The sequence below is a fragment of the Aquila chrysaetos genome, chromosome 16, assembly GCF_900496995.4.
Source record: "Aquila chrysaetos chrysaetos chromosome 16, bAquChr1.4, whole genome shotgun sequence".
Lineage (NCBI taxonomy): Eukaryota > Metazoa > Chordata > Aves > Accipitriformes > Accipitridae > Aquila > Aquila chrysaetos.
The window spans coordinates 17,242,987-17,268,036 of NC_044019.1; the positions used below are offsets into that span (position 1 = coordinate 17,242,987).

At 42.3% G+C, this 25,050-nt stretch overlaps 1 protein-coding gene across 5 annotated transcripts in view; it reads right to left on the reverse strand.

Annotated features, from left to right (window-relative positions):
- DENND2B (DENN domain containing 2B) overlaps window positions 1–25,050 on the reverse strand; it is a 182,077-nt gene that overhangs the window by 53,260 nt on the left and 103,767 nt on the right. For 4 of the 5 annotated variants that reach the window (XM_030039877.2, XM_030039874.2, XM_030039878.2 and 1 more), the window contains 3 exons: window positions 18,817–20,034; window positions 14,710–14,846; window positions 343–491 (listed from right to left, as the gene is read on the reverse strand). In XM_030039877.2, the coding sequence (XP_029895737.1) occupies window positions 343–491; window positions 14,710–14,846; window positions 18,817–20,034 (1,504 nt within the window). The remainder of the gene's footprint in view (window positions 1–342; window positions 492–14,709; window positions 14,847–18,816; window positions 20,035–25,050) is intronic. The other variant, XM_030039880.2, reaches the window with a different exon arrangement.

The following is a 25,050-nucleotide window of genomic DNA, read 5'->3' on the forward strand; positions in this document are numbered from 1 at the left end:
TGCTAAAAGCCCAGCAGCAAACACAGAGGCAATTCACAAAGAGGTGCAGCCATACAAATAATTTAGGGCCAGATTCAGCTCACAAACAACCGATGGAAGGATTCTGCTTAAACTCATCAGGCCATAGTCAGCACAAAGAGCCATCAGCTTCTGCAGCACAGCGCTGAGAAGCTGAGCTACAGCTGCCAAGAGCATTCCCTGCAACGATTTATGCATTTGATAGCACTCTTTTTCCAGATACCCTTTCTCATTTGGTATAGCTGCTCTTCTTCCTGTGCCATGACGGATTTTCTTGCAAAAGTTTTAAATAAGCTTCAAGCACAGAAAGACCGACGCCGTTACCTGGGGAGGTGATGTGTATTTCCTGTCCTGCGGCGTCCACATCCTGTGCAAAGAATCTAGGGAATTCTCCGAGAGCTGATGGGATTTTCGGCCCGCGTGACGGCCTTTCAGCTCCACATCCTCGTATGGGTTTTCCTTGGGTGACTCGCCTTCACATTTTTGGTTTTGTTTTGGTTTGGGGGGGGGGGGTTAAGAAAAGAAAAACAGACAGGAATGTAAAGTTAAAAAAAATAAAAATCATGTGAACCAAGTGAAAGGCTTTTAGAAAAGCTCCTCAGCTTTCAGCATGACTCATCCCTCTAGCTGCAGCTGGAAGTATTTGGAGGAGAACTTGGCTACAAGGTCGACAAGTTTCTTTGGGGTTTTTTTTACTGCTTTTTTTTTTTAATAAAATGCAAAGATTTCACAAGACGTGCTTCTGAGCATCCGCAGCTGTGGAAAATTTATTGATATATGAAAGCTAAGGCACATAACTACTTTAAAGTGTATCAGTAGATTTTATAGATCTATAGCAGCCACTCACAGGGTGAAATGAATAGCAGTAAGTAACTGTTCTCAACATACCACCTTTACACACAATAAGACAACTTTTATTTGATGCTACCTTCACTTTTCTCTTTCCCTGAGAGAAGACAAAGAAAGAATAAACACTTCAGTTCAGTAGTGCCAAGAGAGAAGATTGGAAAATGCATGAGATGAGGGAAGAATTGCTGCCCTGACCATACTGAATCCTCAAAGTGTTCTTTAAAACACATCATACCTTCTAATTAAGCAGCTATTCATTTCAATTTGTGTAAAATTAATATCTCCCAGAAGGAAACTCATCCTGCCAGTAATATATAGAAGCTTGAACAGTTAATCGCTAAATATGACATAAATGAAAAATACATCAAAAAGCAGACAGCAATCTTTGAATTTTTAGCATGTGAAAACCAGAACCAAAATTTATAGTCCAGATTTAAGTGAGATCAAATACCCTTCGGCAGCCGAAGGACCAGTGGAATAACCCACCATCTTCTGAAAACTCCTGAACTCCCTAAACCTCCCACTGAACTAAGCAGCAAGAAGATGAATGTCTGCCATTAGTAAATGAACATTTTGTATCCATTTCTTCAGACAGTTCATAATCAGCAACTGGTTTAGAACTTCAAGTTTTTCGAACACAGGGTCCTTCCAATTTTCCAACCATCTTACACAGAAAATCATCACCAAAAAAGTGATCTACTCAAATTCAAGACTTGAATTTGCAGAAACTTGAAACATGCAGGTTCAAAGCTTTTGAACCAACATGCTTTTGGTTTTATATCTAAACATTACTCTAAAACTCATGGTTTTAGTACAATATATATTGCAATACAAGCTATTAAATATAAGAAATTCAGATTTTACTACATACTGTATCAATTAAGAATTGAGGACCGAAAGCTATAGCACAGTTTATTATTCACACTATTACAGAAAATATTCACTGCTTTTACAGAAATGACAGTTAAGGCATAGGTGTTTTCAATGAGAGCAAGGCCTGGATTAATACTCAGTTCGTTTGGCTACTAGGTTTTTTTGTTCTAGACAGAATACTACATTTCCTCATTGCACAAAAAAAAACCCAGAAGTAGTTTGTGCTTTCTACTTCATTGTTAAGACTGGAAGCATGAGACTTCTTGATTCACCAATTATAGCAATAAGAGCTCTCGCTTAGCAAATTCAAGTATTCACAATACAAGTAAAAATACAGTTTTGCTTTGGTAGTGCATCGTACTAAGATTTCTAGTTAAATATAAGCACAAGAGTGAATGTTTTAGCTTTGTTTTAATTAAAAGCCTGAATAACTGCTGCTCTTGAAGAATGTTTGAATTGGCAATCACAGCTTATTATTTCATCCAGAGAGAATCTGATTCTAGAGGCTGCACTATCATCATAGTCGTTCCACATGCCACATGGAAAGAACACCTTCAGGTGCATGGGTTACTTAGAAGAAAGACCTTTTGATTAATGCAATGAACAGGATAAATCTTAAGCAACAAATATTCCTACAAAAATTTAAAGCTACAAATGTTCTGGGCGGACTATGGAATTGATTGATTCCTTCTGCAGGAAGAAAAATAAATAGGTATTGCACACTAATTCTGTTACTTGTAAACTCTAGAGCTCTAGATATGATAATCATAACAACAATAAATGGTCAATTTTGCAAAATGCTGTTGCTTGCAGCTAATTGGACTGTACTAGCATAATAACATTTCTTGTAAGCCCAAGTCAAGTATAGGTCAAGCAAGCATTTTAGAATGGATTAACAGATTTCAAAATACCCGGCTACATTAGGCAGTGCTTAAACATATGCTTCCTTGTGAAAACAAATGTTACTACATTAGTCTGCATAGTATCCAAACTCCTGAGAAGAAACAAGCCCATCAGTTGAAAAGAAACCTTTTTTAAAACGTAAAGCATTTAAAAGTTTTAGGGTGATTCTCTTTCCAAGACACAATGTAAAGCAGAATTGCCTGAACCCAGTTAAACTCAACATTACTAATGTTGACCTAAAATATTAAGTATAGAAACAGGCCCAGAAAAGTCTTGGATGAGAGGAGAGGGAGGAGCAAGGAACCATGAGCAGAGGCTGCTTTTCTGACACAGATTCTCTACCAAAAGAAAGCTCGGGCCAAATTCCTTTTCAGTGTAATGTGGAGGTCAGTGGAGACACCACAGGGATTTTAACCCTTTCCCTACAGCTGTGAGAGTTTCTTCAGATGATTGGCTTGCTGTTCAAGAACACTTGTTTCTTTTATTTTTCTCATTTGCTTAAAAATCAAATTATTTCAGGGTTTGGGGTTTTTTTCATTTTGTAATAATGCCTTGAGACCAAATATGCCTCATCTTTTTTTTTTTTTTTTTTTTTTTTAAAAGAATAAACTTCCCCACCAAATCTATGATAATGAAATAGTCTGATCAATCCAAAACCATCTGGTTTTGCTGATTTGGCATTTGAACCCAGTATTTAGTTCAGCCAGTGAACTAAAAGAATTTATTTGTCTAGCTCTTCAGTAATTTTCAAACCTTAAGATGACCACCATTTTTTACTACATAAGCTCTCTCTGGTGGATGAGACCAAAAGACCAGATATGCAAAAAGAGCACTAGGCCGCCCAGACGAACTGGTTACTGGGTGCCAAGAGTAGGAAGGACAAGTGACAAGAAACCCAAGCTGGCCAGCAAGCTAAAAAGTTGTGTGAGGGTACCCTGAACTGCCTTAGAGCAGCATTTAACCCTATCGCTCTGCACTGTGACTCCCTTCCATGGGAGAAAGACCTGGGAACTCATGGCCACCAGCAGGTGTAGGTCCCACACTGGAGTGAGGCTCTGGGAAAGGGCTGCAGTGGTGGTTGCTACTGTTCCTACAGCACAAAACGGAGGAAAGCTTCCATATAGCTAGGCTGGCTCTGAGGTTTGCAGCTTTGATCTCTGCATTTCTCCTCAATACCATCACTTCTCTAGTCCCAAGATCCAGGCAAGGAATGTTCACAATCTGCAAGCTGCAGTGCTTTTGCATTCATTTGGATTTGCTGCAAAAGAAAAACACATTTACAATGAAAGAGCAAGGAAAAGTCCTTGTTCCTTCCATATGGATGTCTCTATTGGAAGCCAAAAGGAGAAACATTATGCAGTACAGAGGCCAGGCTTGTGTTAATGAGGCTGATCCAACTGCCGCACAAGACAACAGCAGACTATCACTGACTTCAAAGCAAGCTGAATCAGACCCCCAGAATGGATATGGTCACACAAAATAGCAAGCCTTTGGCAAATACTGTCTCTAATCACCATCCCTGCTTCCAGATCAGTTCCCTTTATAAGCATTTTTTTTCAAGTTTCCCATTCTCTTGAATTCTACGTACCGAACTGCTGAGTTAACACGGGACACTTATCTACACGACATTTATGTCCAGAAGATCCCAGAGGCAATTTAATGATTGGTCCACAGGGGAAAGGGGAAAAAAAAAAAAAAAAAAGATAAAATAACCAGTGATCTTTAGAAAAGTCCTGAGGAATGCAGTGCTTTGAGCTTAAGCATTGATGAGTTTCCTCCAGCAGTTGCAATTCCTCACTCCGTGATGCTCTGCGAGTCAGCCCCACCGAGTCCTGAGGCGGCACACAATGTTCCTCTGCTCAGCCTCTCACACGTGGCAAATGGGAAGCAGAGGCAGACTCAGCAAGCTTGTCTGGTGCTGAGAAAGGAGTGAAAAGTAAGGCTGGGGGAAAAAAAATGCAGGCAGACACTTCTCTATAAATGGCAGAAAGGAGGGAAATGCATCATTTCTTTCTAGATGGGAGAAATAATTATCAGAGGAATGAAGTGATTCACTGAATGCTGATTATAACTCCTGCCTTTTACACTGCCAGGAAGCAAGAATATCAGCAGGTATACAGTAAGGGAAAGGGCTCATCAATTTGTGTTAACTTGGGTGCCTAAATTAGGAGCCAATGTTTGCAGGGGAGATACTGTCTCCAGAGGGTGATGCTGAGTGCCCAAGCTAGGAGCCTACCACCTTCCCTGCCGGCTACATAGAAAGCCCAGACCCCTGAGCTGTGTGGCTGAGTTAGACAGAGTTAGCACCTCACAAATGACAAAGTGTGTATTTCCTGCATACTAGAGCACGTGCACAAAATATAGGGCAATTAATATATTTTACATTATAATGAACTGGAAGATGAAAGCTTCAGCTGCCATCCCAGGACAGACTTGGGAAAAAGCAGCACGTACCTCCAGAGGCAAGGAGCTGGAAATAGTGGCAATAAATGGGCAGGAAAAGACACCCAGATAGGCAGAATCAGGACTGAATAACAGACAAGTAGAAATACCCAAGTGAGCAGCCTGTAAGAACCTCTGATGCTTGTGGCACCTATCCCCTCAAACTTTTGCAGTGTTTCTGTAACAACAGACACAAGGTGCAACATCAACTCCTTTCCACACACAATCCCCCTGGTGGCATCTACAGATCCTTGAACCACCTTTTTGGCCCTCTGCCCATGACCTCTGTTCAGTTGTAGATATAGCCCAATTCATCCAGCTCACACACATTTGGTGCGCACAAGCCCTTGCAGAACATTAAGATAAAATACAACTGGGCAAGGAAAAAGCAAGCAGAGAAGGGTGGTTGGGGAATTCTGCTTTTGCTGCTGTTGAAGAGGAAGCAATGGGAATGAACCTCTGAGTGCAAGCACTGCATGAGGGAACAGCACAGGATTCATGCGCTGTGCAGACTTACAGCTCCCCAGTGTCTCAGTCCAAAGAACTGCTCAATGGTGAGAATCCAGGTGCATTCTGCATATGAATTACTCATTCATTTTATTCATAAAATTACACAAATGCATATTCACACTGCCAGTGCTGGAGGAAAACTCAGCCACTGGGATGTTTACGAGCATGTTCAGATCAAATGGATGAAAACCACAAAATCTCCACACTCTCATAAAGTATCTGAGTTTAGATCTTCAGTATATAGATGAGCTCTTTCAACATCAGAGAAGCTGCAACTGTGCTTCTCAGCTGAGGAATTTACCCCAGGAATCTGTAGAAAGAAGAACTATTTCAATATCACGTTACAGCTAAGACACATTATAGCTGCATTGAAAAGCTCTTGCTGAACAGTACTAAGTTACAGACCATTACTTGCTTATAATCCTACCACCCAGTGTATCAGCTCAGTACCATGTTCTCCGAAAAGTAGTAGAACACCTGCAACATGCAGAGTGAGAAGTCTAAAATGCCATCAGCCTTTTGAGTCCTGATCCATGGAGTTTGTAGGCAACAGCCTGTGCTTACTGAACTTGTCCAGCTTTGCTTTGCCTTGCAATAAGCAGAAGAAACACTGCAGATACTTTCAGCTCTCTGCTATCTCTGCAGGGACTGCAAGAGCTTAGAGTTGTAATCATAATGAAGCACCAGGTAGAGAAGAATTAGCATGGCTGATAAATGAATAAGAATTTTGCCCCCCAAAATCATCCATTTAACCCTCAACCCAAAATCATGTGCATGAAAACATCCGATGAGCAACTGTTAGCACAGTACAGCATCAGCATGCCTAAACTGCTTGCACTTCACAGAGGTTTAACCCTGCTGACTTCAATACGCTCTCTGAATTTAAACTGGGATTTGGGAGAGCAGCCTCGTGGTTGTTTTTGTCTCTGTTTTACTAACCTGCAGCATTGACTAGAAAACCAGGCAATAAAGTTGACAGAGATTGTCGAAAGAAACTGCAGTGGATGGTACAGCTGTGAGACAGACTCCACAGAGAAAAATAGGGATCTAAATAAACCATGATTATTAAAAATAACTGAAATCCACATATCCCAATGTAGCAACAAAGCAGCAGGCTGATCATCAATAGGATCAGACAGCTAGAGTATTTGGCCTTTCTTTGACAGGCCCATATGGATACTGTTTGATTTAATGTGCTCTGGCTGCCGTTACCCTAAAGTGTCTATTATTAAAATTGCCACTGTTACACTTTCCAAAAACTCACATGCTTTAGACTGTGAGAGGCAGACTGGGGGTGTGGAAGAAGACAGGAACATACGTTTCCCTGATCACTGCCTGCACCATCATTTTGTATCAATCCTAGCTCTGTCTGTGTAACAACTATCCAGAGACATCCTGGTAAGGGTCTGACTAAAACCCAAAATGTTTTCAGAGAAGCAACTAGCACAGCACTGGTGGCAAAGGTGCAATCTCTCCAAGTTTGCTTCAGCTTCACAGCAGCCCAGCAATTCCAGTTCCTCCCAGATTTGTACAACCCTTTTGATGCAAGATGATAATATGACAGACAACAATGTGATACGAAAGCATGACAGGCAATAATGTGGCATGTGATGATCGGATTTTACTGGAAAGATCAGCTCGCTGGCTTTTTAACCTTCTTCCACATTTACTGGAAGAACTTTGCAAGTGTTCTCATTTGAAAGCAATGTCAAGCTGGAACATCTTCCAACAGGACCTCAGTCATCATTTCTGCAGCTTTTGGCACACACAGTGGTGGATTCAGTAAAACAGCTAAATCATCCCATTTGTTACATGACATGCACTATGTCCAATTTACACGAGAATTCAAAACAACTAATCGGTTTAAGAGAGATGAGTTGACTTAGCAGGAGGGATAAAAGGAGTAACATGCTGTTCTGGACTCCACAGGGAAGGTTAAGCCATCGACATTCCCTCCACACTCAGGATCTTGGTTGTAGGTCCACACCTGCCTATTTTAACTGCTCAGGCACCCACCTGGGTTAGGCTGCCCTGACACTCCACTTAATAATGCTGATTTGAGACATATTGCTCCATCTCCTCTCTTATGAGTTCTGACATATTGGGAAATAGCTCAGAGACCCAGATTCATCTATTCTCATCTCTCTGGAAAAGACTGTATTCACCCAAGTACAACCACCAACTGGCCCTCAAAATTTCAAGGAGAGACGGCTACACCAAAAGACAGACATTTTGCTTCCTGAGTGATTACCTGAAACCTGTATACAAGACTTATGTTGATATGATTTTACTTCCCCCCCCCCCCCCCCCCCAAAAAAAAAAGAAACTTTTCTAGGCCTGGTATCAATCTGACAGGTTTGGGGCTTTATATTGATTTATTTTTCACTTGACTCTCTCTGACTGTGAAGAAATCCCATGCAAACCCAGAACTAGTTGTCCTGTTATAGTGCAGAAGTAAACAAGAAGCTGATTCTCCCCAAAATGAAGTGAGATACTCAAATTGACAGAGGAAAACAGCTAAACAATTGTGTATAACTACACTGTTTCACTTGGGTGTCAATTGTAACAAGGTCAATACTTCCAGAAGCACAGTGATTAAGTTGCTACCATCAGTCTAACTCCACTCAAGGTGCAAAAAATATTTGTCAAGAGAAGTATCCAGCTATTGAAAGGGCTCAAAAACTCTAAACGTGACACTGAACAGGTCCAGAGAGCAGAAGGGTGCATAAGAAACCCTCCCCAGGAGGGCCAGCTGCCCCTGGGACCATGGATTGTAGGACGCTCCCAATGGGAGTCTACCAGCAAGATCCCATTCAGAAATTCATCCTGGTTTTAGACAGCACACAGCAATATTTGTTGGAGCATTGCTTTACTTGCTAGACTGCTTCAGCTCTAGCTGTCAAAGCAGACACAGTAGCTGTCAGCAACTGCTTCTCCTTCAACTGTCTCAGTTCTGCTGTTTGCCTCCTTTTCTTGCTTTTCCCACCCCGGATGGATTTCCCACACAATTTAACTAACACCTTTTATTTAAAGCCAATCTGAAATGATCTGACTCTGCTGACTGAGAGCTTCACAGACTCCAGAAAAGCATCCTGACTGGCTTCATCAATTACTTCTCAACAAACTTAAATACAACCAGAGACGGGCCTGAACCCAAGCTCTGCCTCTGAACATTTATTTCTGAGCTGCGAAGAAGTCTGTATCCCCATCAAGAACGTGTGACTGACTCTGGTCTCCTCAATGGACCACAGGGAAACTGTGATGTGGGGACAGGGAGAAAGGAGAAGACGGAACTGAGTTCCAAAGCAAGTTTTCAAGCCAGCCTCTACAGCCACAGGCTTCTACAACCATGGACACTATGAAAACCCCAGATCCAAAGGCCTGTGCTCTTTTAGAACCGGAACTCAACTGCTAAATCCCAGCTTTAAAATAAAAACATTTCAACTTTTAACTTTGCATAATAACTGTGGCATTGCCTGGAGAAAAGATTTTTTCACAGGAATTTGTGCTGCTTGCCTGAACCATACACATTTGACTATCCTTCCTCTTGCCCAGGTTGTCTGTCCCTCTTTAACAGCTAACCCATCTGCCCAGGTTCCCATTCCAGCTGCTGGAGTCTCCTTGAGAAGAGCACTTCCTCAGCCAGGGAGTATTTGATGGGCTCCATGTTCTACAGTATATCCTAAAATGTCAGTTGAAAAAATACCTGCATTTAATGAAGGAGCCCCATACTGCTGACTCTATCAACCGCAAGGTTAAAGGAGAGACACATGGCCTAGTGATCTACACAGCACCAGGACCTGCCACCAAGTAGCTCTAACACAAGTTTTGGCACTGATACCTATTGTGCCTTTGGCATGCCACCTAACTTCTGACAGAGACCAGGCCTGGCTGTACGTAACTGGCATGTGCTGGTGCCCCCAGACTTTGTGCTCCTAAGGACTCTGCTGCCAGTGAAACACCAAAACTTCCCCAGGGCAGTAGCAGACACTTACGTTCCTCCTTACAGGAATTTGATGGAAAGGACTAAACTAAAAGATCTATTTCAGCCCTGGAGCAATTCCAGCAGAACTATGAACTGGGAAAAGGCACAGCAGGAGGCCTGTCAACTGACACAGAGGAAGGGCTAGTGTCACTCCAAACTGCCAGGCCAATTTTGGGATGTGGCCAAGCCGGACAGAGCATGGGTTTGTCCGCTGCAACCCAGCACGATGAGCACTCAAAAGAGCTCCGGCCACAAAGTCAAGCCAGTCTTGTCCCAGAGAAAAGCACAGCCTAATACCAGCTGGGGATTCTAAAAGAGGGTAATTCATTAGTGTTTTCTTTCATGTTAATTAACAGAGTTCTAAGAGTGCTTTGGACCATTGCAATTTAGTGAGCAGGCACCAGTCTTGCATGTGAGCCAGTCAGACAGAATGGGAACCTTACTGGGGCAAGACCTCTCTGCACTAATATATGTAGCTGAAATAAATAAACCCATTCTTATACAAACTGCTCTTCTTATTACACCAGCAGTAAGATACTAAACCTGTCAGAAGATGAATAATCTGGTACTCATGCACCTGGGCTATGTGCTGAATAGTCCACCTATGACGTCAAAAACAGCAGAAAAGCAAGAAATCCCGTTAGTCACAGATCATCAGGGAGGAAAAGCATTTTAATCACTTTCATTCTTCTTGGGAAAAAAAAAATGTTTTAAATGAAGGCCAGGCAGCTATAAAAGCAAATGGTTCTTGCTTGGACAGGGCAGATGGAGTTGTGCGACATCAAATTAAACATTCTCAAACTATGATGCAACATGCACAACTGAACTGAGCAATGTGTCTCCTACACATTTACGTAGTGTCCTCTGAGAGGAACTCTCCACCTGTTCTACGGTGTCCAGCACTCTAAGGAGTTACAAACAGAGTAAGAAGGCTTTCCTTGTCAAAGATTTCTTCCACTATATTTAATTTCTAAACTGTGAATGCAATTTCTCTTACAAACACAAGCTACAATTTAAATGGTTTTACTAGATTTTCTCAAGGTAAGCTTAATATTGTGCCCTTAACCTTGCCTTCACTTTATGCATTCAGCTTTTGGTGATGATAACAAGTGCTTTCTTCTAGATGTCAAGTGAAAAATGCCTCAGAGACACCAGAGGGTAAATAACAATATTCAAATATCTCAACTGCATTTAGGGGAACAGACTGGAAAACTGAAACCATATGGTACATATGACAGGAAATACTGTTGTCCACAAACATAGCAGAAGCAACCGTCTCAGACATCTCTTAATACTATGATAGTTTCTTGAATTCACACAAAGCCGAGCATGGTTTCCCCAACTGGATTCATAAAGCCACATCAATTTTGGTCTGATTAAAGACTCATTCAAAACCACAAGAAGCAAAACAATGTTAAGTTTACTATGACTGCCACATTCCTGTGAGTGCTAGTACAGGAGATGAATGAAGTCCACATGGTCCCTTGCACATGGAATACAGCTCTGATTAATATTAGGAATGTGTACCCCTTTATACAACTGCTTCTTGACTAATGCAGAATGGATCGTTATGTTCCAATCCAAGATCTGTCTCAAACTTAACATGCAGATATTTCATCTATTAAAGTGTACAAAAATATTACAAAAATAAACAAAGCGTCTGGTTCATGATGTCACTGGATTTCAAAGCACAACAATTTTGGGGTTTAGTGTACCTTAAAGCTTTTTTTTTTTTTTTTTTAAAGTCAGCTTTCAAAATAACATGAACTAGCCATAGCAGTTCATCAGTGTCCTGGTCATTAAAGAAGGAAACAGTGTAAGGGCACCAGGAGAAAGACAAAGGTTTAGTGTGCATGCACATCAGATGATGTCATGTAGTAGCCTCAAAATCAATGACTCTAGTCCTAGCATTTAGGTGTTTAGAAGCTGTATTTTGATCGTTGTACTAGTCTGGGTGAGAGCACTCAGTACCCCAACACAGTATTTTGTAGATATCTAACATTAAATATGCTTTTTAGAAGATAGTCTCTGACAGATAATTCACAACTTATCCACAGCTCTCCTCTGCTTTCCAGCGAGGGAGAAATGTCCTGCTGAGGGGCACCAGGCTGGGGGATGCAGTGACAGAGAGGAGAGCTGGGCTGCTGTCTTGGGGGACCACAACAAGCTGAAGTAACGGCTGACAGGAACTTTGGGAAGTTTAGGAACAACAAATACAGTCCCACACGTGGGTCAGAATAACCCTGCAACAGTACATGCCAGGGCTGACTGGCTAGGGAGGAACTCTGCAAAAAAAACGGGCTTGGGGTCCCAGCGGGCAACAAACCGAACATAAGGCAGCAGTGTGTGCCTGTGGCAAGGAAGGTCAACCACACCTTGGCCTGCATTAGCAAGAGTGTGGCCAGTAAGCCACGGGAAGTGGTAATTTCCCTCTATTTGGCCCTTCCAAGGCTGCATCTGGAGTGGTCACAGTATCAGAGAGACATCAACAGACTGGAGATAGTCTAGAGCAAGGCTACTAAGATGGTTGGGGGCTGGAGCACACAACATAAATGAGAAAAGGCTGAGAAAACTTGGAGTGTTTAGCCTAGAGAAGTCCGGCATGGGGGGGACGTAACTGCTGTCTTCCACTACCTAGAAGGGGTTATGGAAAAGATGGAGCCAGACGCTTCTTGGAGGTGCATGGTGAAAGGATGAAAGACAATGGTCACAAACAGCAACAAGGAGAATTCTGACTGGATAGAAAGAAAAACTCCTTCACAGTGATATCAAGAAAAAATTCTTCACAGGGGAGGTTAAGCAGTGGACCAGGCTGCACAGAGAGGCAGTGGAACCACCCTCCTAAGATATTTTGAAAACTCAACGAGACGTAGCCCTGAGCAACCTGATCTAACTTCGAAACTAGCCCTGCTCTGAGCAGAGGTTGGACCAGCTGACTCTGGACTCCCTTCCAACCTGAATTTTTTTTATGATTCTGTCTCACAGTAGAGTGCTTAGAGCATTGCTCAAGATTTACAGCCTTTTGTCTTGTGTTTTAACACTTACTTGCATTAACAGTTTTAATTCTACAGGGGGTAGGGTGGGAGGGGACTTTATTGAGTTTATTACTACAGTAACAATGTTGTAACTACCTACAAACTTTTAGGGAGGCAGGACGTTCAACCAAGTATAGACAAAAAACCCACTACCACCTTTTAGGAAAAATGTTTGCAAAGAAAACCCAAAGCAGCAGTGACAGAGTCCTTTATAGCTTTGAAGCAGATGTAAATCTATAAAATAAACTCAGTCTTACAGACACCTGGTCTGCATGAGTACAAAAGTACCACTTAGAGATTGGGGTCTAGCACTACTGGTATAAATTATGCAGATGTGATACACAAAACTACGATAGTTTCTTTAAAGCCAGAGATCAAACTACTTTGGCTTGTCTTTAATCATGCTTGACAGTTTATAAGAATTATACTGCTTTGGTATTCCCCCTGCACTGCCTGTATTGAATGAGGTGTTTTGGAAAGAGGTTGTTAAAAAGCAGTACAAAACAATGAAGTTCTGTGTTTGTCCACAGATCTGAAATTTTGCATTCTCTTCCCACTGCCCTGCCAAAATGCCCAAATTATAATCTGCAGGGAGCTGGCTTATAGTTCCCCTGAGTTGGAAGAGCCCATTATGATTTTGTTTTACTGAAAGCAAGATTTCTTCTCATTTGAAGAAAGCTTCTTACCAGTCCTGCACATTTTATTTTGATATTTAACAAACCAAAGCAAGGAAAAGAAGCATTACCACCTAACATCTGGCAGCATGTTGACAGGTCCTGAGCAAAGATAAGAACTGTAATTAATGTACAATACTTTTTGAAGTGTGAATTGAACGGTGGTCTGACTGTTCATGGCAAAGGCTGATGATCATATAAGGATGCTCTCCACAGAAAAAACTTTCTAGTATGTACATAAGCTCTCGCTTTTATTAACAGACACTGAACAGCAGCATTTTTGTGTGTTCTGAAAGCATTTTTCTGAATGGTATAAAGGGAGAGTATAGCTGAAAATGGAAAGAGTAAATTTCTGTTTTCACTGAGGCTGACAAGCCAGAGACAGAATTTGGGCATAAGGACAAAAAGCCCCAAGCTACAATTTGTGGCCACTGCTCCTTGCTGTATCAACGGATATGACCAAGAATAGTTTTGTTCTGTCATCTTTGTTTGCCCTTCAAACATTTGTAAGCATTATTAGAGTGCCTTTGGTCCTGTTTTTACCAGACTAAACAAGCCGAGCTTCTCAGTGTCTCTTCAGAGGACATATGCTCTAGGGCCCCTGACTATCTTGGTAGCCCTCCAGTTTTCAGTAGATAAAGATTCATTGTCCAAAGTAAAATGAAGCACCCTTTGTATCTGTTGTAATAATACAACACTGAAAGAGTTAAAAACAATGCAGATATTCATCGCTTGTGTGGAAAATCTGTGCTCTGAAGGGCTGCCCAATTTTCGGTAATTATAACAACTTTTTTGATGTTAAAAGAATGTATGCATAGGCCATACATTTCCTTGTAAGACCAAAAGAAACATGTTTTTCTTGTGAAGCTTAATCAAAACAGCATTTTTGTCACACATTCCTGATGGCTGTATAGCTAAAGGAAATTAATTTTTCTTTAACCAGCAACTGGGACTGAGGGGAGACCAGGAATGGTGCTACAAACAACTGCTTTGGGGCAGTTCACACAGGAGTCCTGAACATCCCAGGCTGACCACACAAGGCCTGTGAGGTTAATCTTGCTGTTGGATAGTTCTGTAAACACTATCTTGAGTTCAGTTCTTTACATTTTTACACCACTCAAGGCTTCAAGCCAAGGCCTTGATAAAAAGAATGATTCGGTTCTTGAAAAGCATGGCAAAAAGCTGACCAAACAGTCTGTTTCCAATACCACCCGATGAACTCCAAAGGAATCAAAACCTCTTGCATGCAGACTGACAGTTATGTTTGCACTGATGCATCAAACTCATTTACCTTCCGTTTAATCTCTCTTTACTGACAGCACTGAATGTTCTTCCACAGGGCACATGTTGAACAATACACAGTCTGACCACAACTGCTCAACATCCCGCTGTGAGCCCACGTACTGCAACAGGTTCTTACCTACAATGTCTTCATAGGCATTTTCTTCTAAAGTGCTCTTGGATCCAAATTTATGCTGGCTCTCAGTCCCATTTTCAGTTGGGGAGGGAGGGTACAGGGATTGCAGACTTGACGCATCCTCAAACTCAAAGGATTTTCTGAAGTTTAAAACAATAAGTAATTAGCAACTAGAATGCAAAATGACTCAAAAGCTTAGCTGAGCATTGTTTGCTAAGAAATATATGTAAAATGACAAAAAAAAAAATTACACATCATGCTTTAAGGACTAACTTTCAGAGGACCTCAAGTCCTGTACTCACAGCAGTCTTTAGTATAGCAATCCATGATACTTCTATGAGGCTGGAAGTATTGTTATCCCCATTATGCAGACAGGGAGAAAATACCAAGAAAGCATGTGCTATTTTTCAAAGGTTACAGAGTAAGTTAGCAGCAGAGTCCTCAGATTAGAAATTGCTTTGCTCTTGCCAGGGGCCCCAGAAATATGTGGCCATCTCTCCTCAAGAAAATGACATTTCTCTGGAAAGCATTCCTCCACCGGTTGCTCTGGGAGACATAGCCCTTAGTTTGAAAACACTCACATGTCTTGAACCTCCAGATATGTTCCCACATAAAGGTCAGTGTACAAATGCCAAAGGCAGACTCGTGTGAAAGTCAGCCATTTCCCTTGCACACCCTGCGTCAAGCACTGGCAGCAAAGGACAAAGCATGGAGGAAGTTAAGGCTCTCTGGGATAGACGAGCAGCTCAGGCTGATGGCTGGGGGCCTGAAGGTTCAGGCTTTCTGGCAGAAAGGTGAGGGGCAACTGGGTCAGATGAACCTATATAACTTGTCTCCTACCCAGGTACTCGAAGGAGAGGCAATTCACCGCCTCTCACGCACACCTGTCCCAGTGCTGCCGAGCAGCTCTGGGTGAACTGGAGCCCAAGTCCTCCCCATTCTCCAGTTTGCCCAGCACTTGTTGCCTGAGGCCACACCTACACTGAAGCTGGGAGGTGCATGGATTGCATTGCCAGCTGTATGAAGGCTAGCATTTGTTTGATTGATTGAGGGCTGAGGATGAAATGGTATGAAAATTGGGCTCAGAAGTGTAAATCCTGGGGTGTTGTAAGGCTTGCAGAGGCTGTGCTGATGCCGGAACTTCACTCATTGATACCCAAACTAGATTAACGGTAAATCACCCTGCCGTCAACACCCTTTCCTCTTCTCCCCAGCTGGAGTGAAACATATGTTGACAGCGTATCCGTATGGCAGTGGCAGAGTCTCATGAGACATACTTCAGTCTGTTAATTGGCTCAAGAGTATGCCTACAGGCACTACGGTGACTATCATACAGACACTGCATTTGACAAGAGCATTTCGTATTTGTCTGCTGGAGCAGACTTATGGGTCTGGGGCAGGCTTAGGAGCCCCCTCTCCCTCCTTTCTGTAATCTTAAGAATAGTCAGGTCCCTGTTACGCACATCGGGATAGTGGCAGAAACAAGATGTGCATTTCAGATCCAGACATCTGCTCCTCCATACCTACTGGCAGTTATAAAAGATGCTTAGGCACTGAAGACATACCTGTGTATGAAACGAGACTTTCTAAAGTAGTTCAATACCCAACTCTCAAAGATTTCAAGGAAACGCTACGATGCAGTGACACTGCATAGGACTGTGGGAATGGTTTTGTGGACTGGCACTCAGCTGTGGTCCGTGTGTCCTGAGCCTATCCTGTGACACTCCTGTACTGTGCTGTGTCTGTGCCAGAGGATCTCCAACCACCAGGGAACAGCCAGCTCATATCAATCTAAAGTGTAGAAGCTACCATAGGCACCAGGTCCTCTGAATACAGACTGGCTCTATGCTAGCAGGCAAACACGAGAGACTTTCTCCATTTTATTATAATGTTGAATTAGCCACCACAAAGAAAACCAGTGGTTTCAACTAAAATATTAGAAGAATAAATATTCACAGTCCGTTCTCATGACATTCCAGTGAGTGCAAACCACACGTATGTTCAATCTGAAACACACAGCTACAAGCTGTAGAGTTAATGAATTATGTCTGTCCTCAAAAAGAGAAGAGTTGAGAGACTGAGATTTCAATTACTAATATTAAAAAACGGCTGTCATTCTTAGATTACTGGTATGGTCTCAAGCGCTTTGTAAATGCTGGAATTCTCCTTACTGTAACTAAAGGAAGGACAACAACAAAGACAATAAAGTTAAGATTTCATAAAGGATTTCCACCCAGCCTTGAAGTCAGCCAGCAAACCTGTAATTTTAGGAGGTTGATTTAAACTTGCTTAGATCATCATTAATCAGAGGTAAGTCCAGAGAAATCATTAAACTACAGCAGGTTAAAACTGTTCCAGGCAAACGGAAACCTACCTGTACAATGTCAAACTGATTTGCAAGAATCATCAGGTACACATGATAACACTGTAAATCCTACAACTCATACTCCACTAATCACAAATAATTGATTATCTCAATTGATAAATATTCCTCTTTTTTTGGGCTCATACCTACTAGCTCCACCCAGGACTGAGGCTCCATTGCTGAACTGTGCTGTTGTCCAACTTCCCTGTGACAGGAGACTGAACCCGCAGAACAGCAGGTGCAAGCATGAACTGTATCTCTTCTTGAAAGAAGTTTCAAAACTTCATCTCACAAACTCATTGTAACAAAATACTGTGGTTCTTAGAGGACTTGTATGGTCTCAAACTCAGTGTGAGTGTGCGCTCAGAGACTGACTTTGATCACTTAGCCACAGGTCACACAGTGATTCTGTGCAAGAATTATCTCCTGTTATTCATTCCTCTCTGTCACCCACCCCAGAGACCATTTTACCACTTGCCATCTTAATTTTCCAATAAAGGCTGTCATTTATAGCAGAACATTTAAAAATTATTGTCTTCTGTACATTGGAAATGCTGTGCTGAACAAAATGAAGTCAGCTTTATTTCACAAATTCTTGTTAAAATCTAGATTTACTTCCTCTGAGATTATTGCCAGAACTCAAAGATAAGCACTGGTAATCACTGCTTTCCACATTTCACACACACACCCCCACCCCGCCGCCTCTCTCAGAGGAACAGTGCACATCAGCAGAGCTATCTGATCCATTTCAGAAGCAGGTGTCTCTTGAAAGTAAACAGCGGAATCTGAAGGCTCCTCTTCTCCTTTTCCTGCCTCAGTGTACTTCAGGTCAGGTTGTGCTGACATAAACTTTTAATTAATTGAGCCAACATCAAGCACCAGATACTGAAATGATAGTGTGCATTTGAGATGCTGTTTAGCAGTTACTTGCAAAGCTCATCACTAAATACCAAAAGTGTATGTGTATCATACATGTGCACAGATAGGTGAACTTGTTAAAAATGCCATACTTTGAATGCTTATCAACAACTATGCCTACAATTTTCTAAGTGGTGAGCAGAATGAGTTTTACCATTTCCAAAAAGTCAAGGGGAATCATGTAGCTAAAACAAGCCAAACTCCAGACTGCTGGGGAAATGTAGCCATATACGCTGCTCATCATTAGCTTGGGAAGGATATAAAGGCCTTTCTGTGCTAAAACATAGTTTTCTCAGCATTAATACTCTACAGCCATTGGTAGTAACTTAGGAAAACATTTCTAAGCACCAAATTAAATAAAATCACCAACATTGCGTAAAACTGACAGGACTGCTGTGGTAACAAGCTTTGGAAACACAAAGCCTCTGCGGGTATGTTTTGCAGTGAACAGGCAGACAGGACTATGACAGATCAGCTATGGTCCCGCTACAGGAGGATAATGAAATCATGCTCCATTAAAAATCTCAAGTAAGGGCATTTGTGCCAAAATGAACGAGATAACCTTTAGCACATGTGACCTAGAGCCTTTCCCAGGGATTGAGGAATGCAGGTTAGAGAATTCCAAAACTGTAGCCATGTAAAGGTATTGTACCAGTGCACCCCATCAGCACAGTCCAGCAGAAAAATACTTGTCTTGCACACAATTCCTAGCATTTCTCAGGTCAAAAGCATTGCATTAGAGGGAGAATTTAAAATAGTGTTACTAAAAAAATACAGCACATTTATTTGTTTGAAGATCGAGCACAAGACATTTCCTTCAATTTTACCTATTCTGGGATTTTCTATGAAAGCGCGACTCTTTCTTCTGCCTTCTGGTCACAGGAGGTGCAGGAGTGGATGGGAGAGGAGGAGGAGCAGCAGGTGTAGGAGATGGAGGTAGGCCATTGCTTGGTTTACTTTTGTGGGTTTTGTCTGCTTCATATTCAAAGGTGCGTTTGGGCTTGGGGACAGGATTCACCGCAGTGTTAGCTGGGCTTTCGAGGAGCAGTTTAGGGCCAGCCGAGTTTGCAGTAACCCCCTGTTTTGTCTTACTGCTTTTCTCAGCCTCAGTAGGTGTTTCTGGTTCACTCCCCAAACTAACACTCCCCCCTTTGCTATCACTTAGGCCTTCACCCAGTCCCTCCACAGTACTCAGCGTCACAGACTTTTTCCTCCCTTTGTCAACACTGTAACAGCTACTTGGTAACTGAGGGAGGCCTCTGCCAGGCTGCTCTTTCAGTGCCTGCTCGATCTTCTGTATTCTGTTAAGCACGGCAGAGGACTCTTTCCTCATGTGACCCTTGAGGAAAGCGGCAGAAGAAGGGTCACTCCTGCCTGATCTCTTTTCGAACCGATGGCAGGAATCCCTGTCCAGCAGTTCCTCCTCCTCCGTTTCCGGGTAAGAGCACTCAGAAAATGTTCGGCTCATTCTTCTGAGCCCTTTGAAATCAAACGTCTTGTCACTGCAGGGAGAGGTCAGCACGCTGGGGCAGCTCTCACTGCCCGACCTCTCCCCAGCATCCCTCTTGTCCACACATGCACTCATTCTGGGGAAGGGCTCCCGGCGGCACTCCCATTCTGTGATCTTCTGCCTGATGTCCAGAGCCTGGGAGCGGACGCTTGCCCGGCTGAGGGAGAGGTTCCTCAAATTGGTGGCAGTGCCCAAGGACAGAGTGCTCCGGGCAAGCGGATGGCTCCCTATTGCGTTCCCATCTTGAGACTCCTTTGGACTCTCCTTTTGGTCGTCAGCCTTGAACACGGACAGCCTTTTATCCAAAGCTCCCACACTGATGGCTTTGAGAGGGTGGCTCGGGGAGTCGGTGTCTGACGGGCTCGTGGAGGTGCTTCGCAGCGTAGACGTGCGGCTGCTCCAGTCCTTGAGGCGCAGCCTGGAGTTGGAGACTTTGGTGAGCCGAGTAGAGCGGCAAGAGTCCTCACTATCGCTGAGGGGGTAGGCTGGGCTTCTTCGCGGGGACAAAAGAGGCGGTGGAGAGACTGACTGACACCTAGAAGCAGAAAGAAATAAAAAATCAAGCCTTGGGGAAACTAGACTTATTTGCCAAATTTCTTCTGGCTGCCGGTAAAGCAGAGGATGTCTCCACACTGCAAAACTACCCCAAAGCATCACTAAGACACCAAATACCATTCAGCCACAGAGTCAGGGGGTGGGGCGGTGGCAGCAATTAACTGATGTCAGTGATGAGCTGATGAGCAGGGCGTTCAGCACGTCCAAAGCCAGTTTTCTCACCTCTGTTTGACCCCCAGCTTTTCCAAGTTTCCCGAGTTTAAAGACAGCTGAGATTCTCATAGCAAACCACTGCCTTCAGTGCACCTACCACCTCCAACAGAATAGTTCCCTGGCCTCCCAGATTAAGGAGTTCCTCTGCAGGAAAAGGGAACTGTCAGAGAGAAGATGCCCACTGCAACAAAAATGGGAAAGACTGACAAACAAGGAGCACAGTTTACTCACTGGTTGCAAACCAGTTTAAAAAGATGCCAGTTTTTAATTCATAACATCTGAAGCAAAGTAGCGCCGTGGTCAGATGCTGCAGTATTTTAGCCACAGCATTTCAAATCCCCAATGTATAGAGTAAATTAAATAAAACAGCAAAAGGAAGACCTGTTTTGTCTTTGGTCTGATGTTGTGGCCAACAGATTAAATTCTCCTTATCAAACAGAAGTAATTTCTTATCGAAAGAATATTACAGACTGAAAAAACACATTAATGTCTCAGTATTACCCTGGAAAAAACCCTCAGAACAAATTTTTGCCATGGTTTGCAAGATCAGCTGTTGTTACTGGGGTTTTGTACATTGTTGCAAAGACTTCTAGGAACAAAAAGACAAAAGGAAATTAAACAACACATTAATCAGGTGGCTTATCACCTATGAGACAGCAATAACAAAATTAAGCCAAAAGCCATGTCATAAAAGGGGGTTTACTGCACTGCCACAATACATACATACAAACCATAGCAGAAATAATCATGACTCCTTTAACATTTTGCCCTAGCAACCTTTCTGTTCCAAACAGTATGGAAAGAAGAGGAAAGACCCAAAAGTAATGCCTTGCACATGCAGTTAAGTTTCTGTGTTGTGAAGATTGTGGACAAGTTGTTTTTTTATAAACTGTCCTGTACACATAAAATCCAAATGAAAGAACTATTTGACCAAAAGAAATCACGGGAGCAGATGTCTCCGCTACAGCAAGGGGAGAAAAGCTTCAGAAGAACCCTGCTGCTATACAGTTTTCTCCCTAACAGCCAGCCAATACCTACAGGCACAGGCGTCAAGTTCTGTGCATTAATCAAAAAATCCAGAGCACTGGGGCAATTTCTGAAAAATTTACTTTGACACAGGAGATATTTTCTTCTCCTTCAAACACATCCCCAGATCAAATTATTAGATTTCATCCCGGTTTCCTACAGTGGATACTTTGCAAGAAAAACTCAGAAGTATCACAAAAGAGAAAAGTTCTGGTCAGAAAAGGACAATGATCAAATTATCCCAAAAGGGAACTTATCTCTTTTTCAGAGTCCTGTGATAATCAAGCCTTTTTAGCACAGAAGTTGCACTGCTTGGTGACTTCTGTTTCTTCATTGTTTTGAAAAATAAATGTGCCCATAGGAAAAGAGAGACCTCATGCCAAAGATAATGGCAAATACTGCAACAACTGCTTAAAGCTTCCTCAGTTCAGGACAGAAAGGATGCATGTCAGAATACACTCTTTTCATCCTAGGAGTTACTTTTCCTGCTGTTCTATACAACTTCAGACAGGTGTCTTAAGAGATCTCAGATCAAAAGCAGGTGACAGATGGTGAGTGGGTTTGGCTGGTTGTTGCAGGATAGAGTTTGTAGTGAATTACCTAGAATTACCTTGGCCTACATACCTTTACAGTGCCTGAAGATGCAACCTAAATCAGCCTCCTCAGACTTGGTGAGGTGCCCTGATTCTTCATTATTTCTGTCTGTCTCACCTCAATCTCTTCAGTTTAATACCACAAGGTCAAAATTTTATATCATTCTTAAGACTTTTTTAGCTTAGACTTGAGACCGTGTTCTCCTAATTCCTGTATGTCATGCAGGCCTGCTCCAGAGCTGCACTGACATTTATCTCAATGAAACAGGTATCACCCGGTGGAAGTGTATTTTACATATAAAGACTACAGCCTCCACTGCAGCCTTTGAAGCTGCATGTTGGCTAAATCCACTGTCAGGATTCACCTAGGGGATAGGGACAGACCCTGCAAGGAGGCCATGCAGAATGCTTTACATGTTAAATCTTACTTATTAGATCCTAAATGGTAATCTGTATTGACAACAGCAAGAATAAAATACAAAATGACTAGGGTAAAGTCAGTAATGGGACAGCTGAGGTGAAGGACTTGCTGAATATCCTCTCTCCGCCTTTGATTCGCTATATAGAAAATACCGTAGACATAGTCCCTCATCTCCTTACACGCTAAGATACATCTTTTCAGTTGTTTCCACTGCCAGGAAAAGGTTTGTTGACTCATCAGGAGAGGAGGAAAAGGGGAAAAGCATGGTTTGCATAACCTGCAGAAGCTGCAAAACATTTCCTCATAGAGATATGAGCCATTCTTTAAAATCCCGGGTCCTCGGTAAGGTAACTGCACTTAAGGCTCGATCTTGAAACCCCTGAATTCAGTTACAAAACTCCCACTCACTTCCACTGTGCAAGACTGGGGCTGCAAAGCAACAGGCCCTTTGGAGGTGTATGCTGTTAAGTACTTGGTGTACCACCATTAAGAAAAATATTCTCTTTTACATTGCATTGTACTGTAAATTCAAGTAATCCAGAGAGAAACTATAGTACTAATTCAACAACAAAGAGAAACAAAGCTTTGTCCATATGGCTTCAGGCATATGTTCTCTAAATGACAGAGACAAATAACAGAATGAAAAAAAAAAAAAAAAGTCCAAAAGCTGATCAGTAGATAATAAAATGGTCCTTCCCCAAGAAACATACTTCCATTAGAAGAATATTCTCTTGAAGGCGCAATAGTTCCACAGACTTTAAAACTAGTATTATTGGACAGAGACAAATAATTAATTAACTTGCTATCTTCCATACAAAGATTGTAAAGCAAAATGTTTTTATTGATGTTTTCTACGTACACAATGATACATGTAGCACCTTACAAAGCATATCATTACATACACTTTCAAAATATTATGCATAAACAGCATAAATAAAGATTATGGAATCAAGTTTAGGTTTCTTAACAAGTTCACTTGAAGAGCACCTTCTTTCTGGGCAATGACATTTCTTTGAGAATATCAGCATTTCACAAAACATTGGAATAAGTTGCTCCGATTCCCTGTCTGATAAGGGTATTCTTCCAACATGCAGCCTTAGGTGCACAGCTCTCAAACCACTGGCAAGTCAGCAGTGAATTGCAGTCTCAAAGGCAAATCACCTGCCAAGCAGCCCACAATGTCTTGTAAACAGGTCACAGACCTGAAACTACCTTCCTGGTGGGACTCATTGCTGCACAGCGAGGGGAGCAGACAGAATCTGAGAGGTGGTTTCCAGCCCTCTAGACCATGCTTAGCTTTGCTGCTGTGATTTGTTCCCTGAGAAATCAGCAGAATTACCCGCAGTAGGAGAAAACTGATAATACCAGTCACACTCTGTAGGATTTTTAACTCGATATACAATTGATCTTTAACTTCTGATGCAGTCTCTTCTCTCCAGTTTCTCTTTTTCTTACCCAAACATAGAAAAAACTTTTAATTTACAAAAACTGGAATTCTCCAGGCCTGCGCTCAAATAAAGATATGATTTCCATGGACCAATGTATGTATTCATATTGTTTTCTCTAGTAAAGGCTACTATCACCATGCATCTCCTTTCACCAGTTTCAATGAACACCTGTGCATGACAGTGGAGCTGTATCTCATCTGCACCAAGAAGAGAACAGAATCACTTGCCACATTGCTTTGAGACAATTTGCACCCTACTCATCACAAAGCAAAAGATGAAAAAACTGAATTCCTGCCCTCTTTGTGAGGCCTCTAGCAAGGCTGACTTGTACTAAAAATGTATGGTGGTGGAGAAGGGCTGGTTCTTGGTGCCATAAATGGCTGAGCCCTCACCCAGTATCTGACCCAAAGGTCAGAAAGTCTCTGATTTTGGACAAGACACAAATCTTCTCCTACCTGCAAAACATGGGTGCTACCACTTGGCTGTGTGTAGAAGAGGAAGAATTTTATTCCTGGAGACCACTCTGGAGAAGGGCAATACAAAATCAGTACAAGCTCCTGCCTGCTTCCATTGCCAAACATCATCTCCAGAAAAGAGGAGAAATGAGTGCAGATATCTCCTACAACTTCATGAGATAGCTTTCAACAACAGGAGGCAGCCAGAATGGTGGCCAAAGAGATGGCTTTATACATCTTTTGGAAATCAAAGTACGGTGAGTAAGAAGAATGTGCCTTCATTGGGGAGTTTGCATCCATGATCCACATGCTTTTTATAAAACACTAATAACAATATTAAATTGCATTTCAAACCAGGGATTAAAGGTGACTGGAAGGTGGTTAAGTGACTTGCCTTGAAAGAGTTACAGGACTCCTAACTCCCACTGCCCTGCTCTGACCTCTGAGCTAAGCAGCTCAGACTCCACAGAGCTGTTTTAGCTCTCCTGAAGTGTCAGGAGTGACTCCACAGATCATCCTGTGCTGAGGAAAGACAAGTTGGCAGAAGCTGCTCAGCAATCTTTCAGTTTTGCAAATCCCGTCTGCCCTGCTTAAACCAACACTTACAGAATAATAAGACAGGTTTTGGCTCTCTGATCCAGGGAATTTCCCATTTCAACATGCTCATGCTCAGGAGCTCATTTACTGAAAAAAGAGCAAGAAATATGTTGACAAAAAGGTACTGGGTCTTTCCAGGCTCCTGTTGATGACATCCCATCATTTCACAGTAACACTGATGTTTGGTGAGCTCACACAAAGTCACACAGCGCTGTTTTTATTCCTCAGGACTTCCTCTCCACT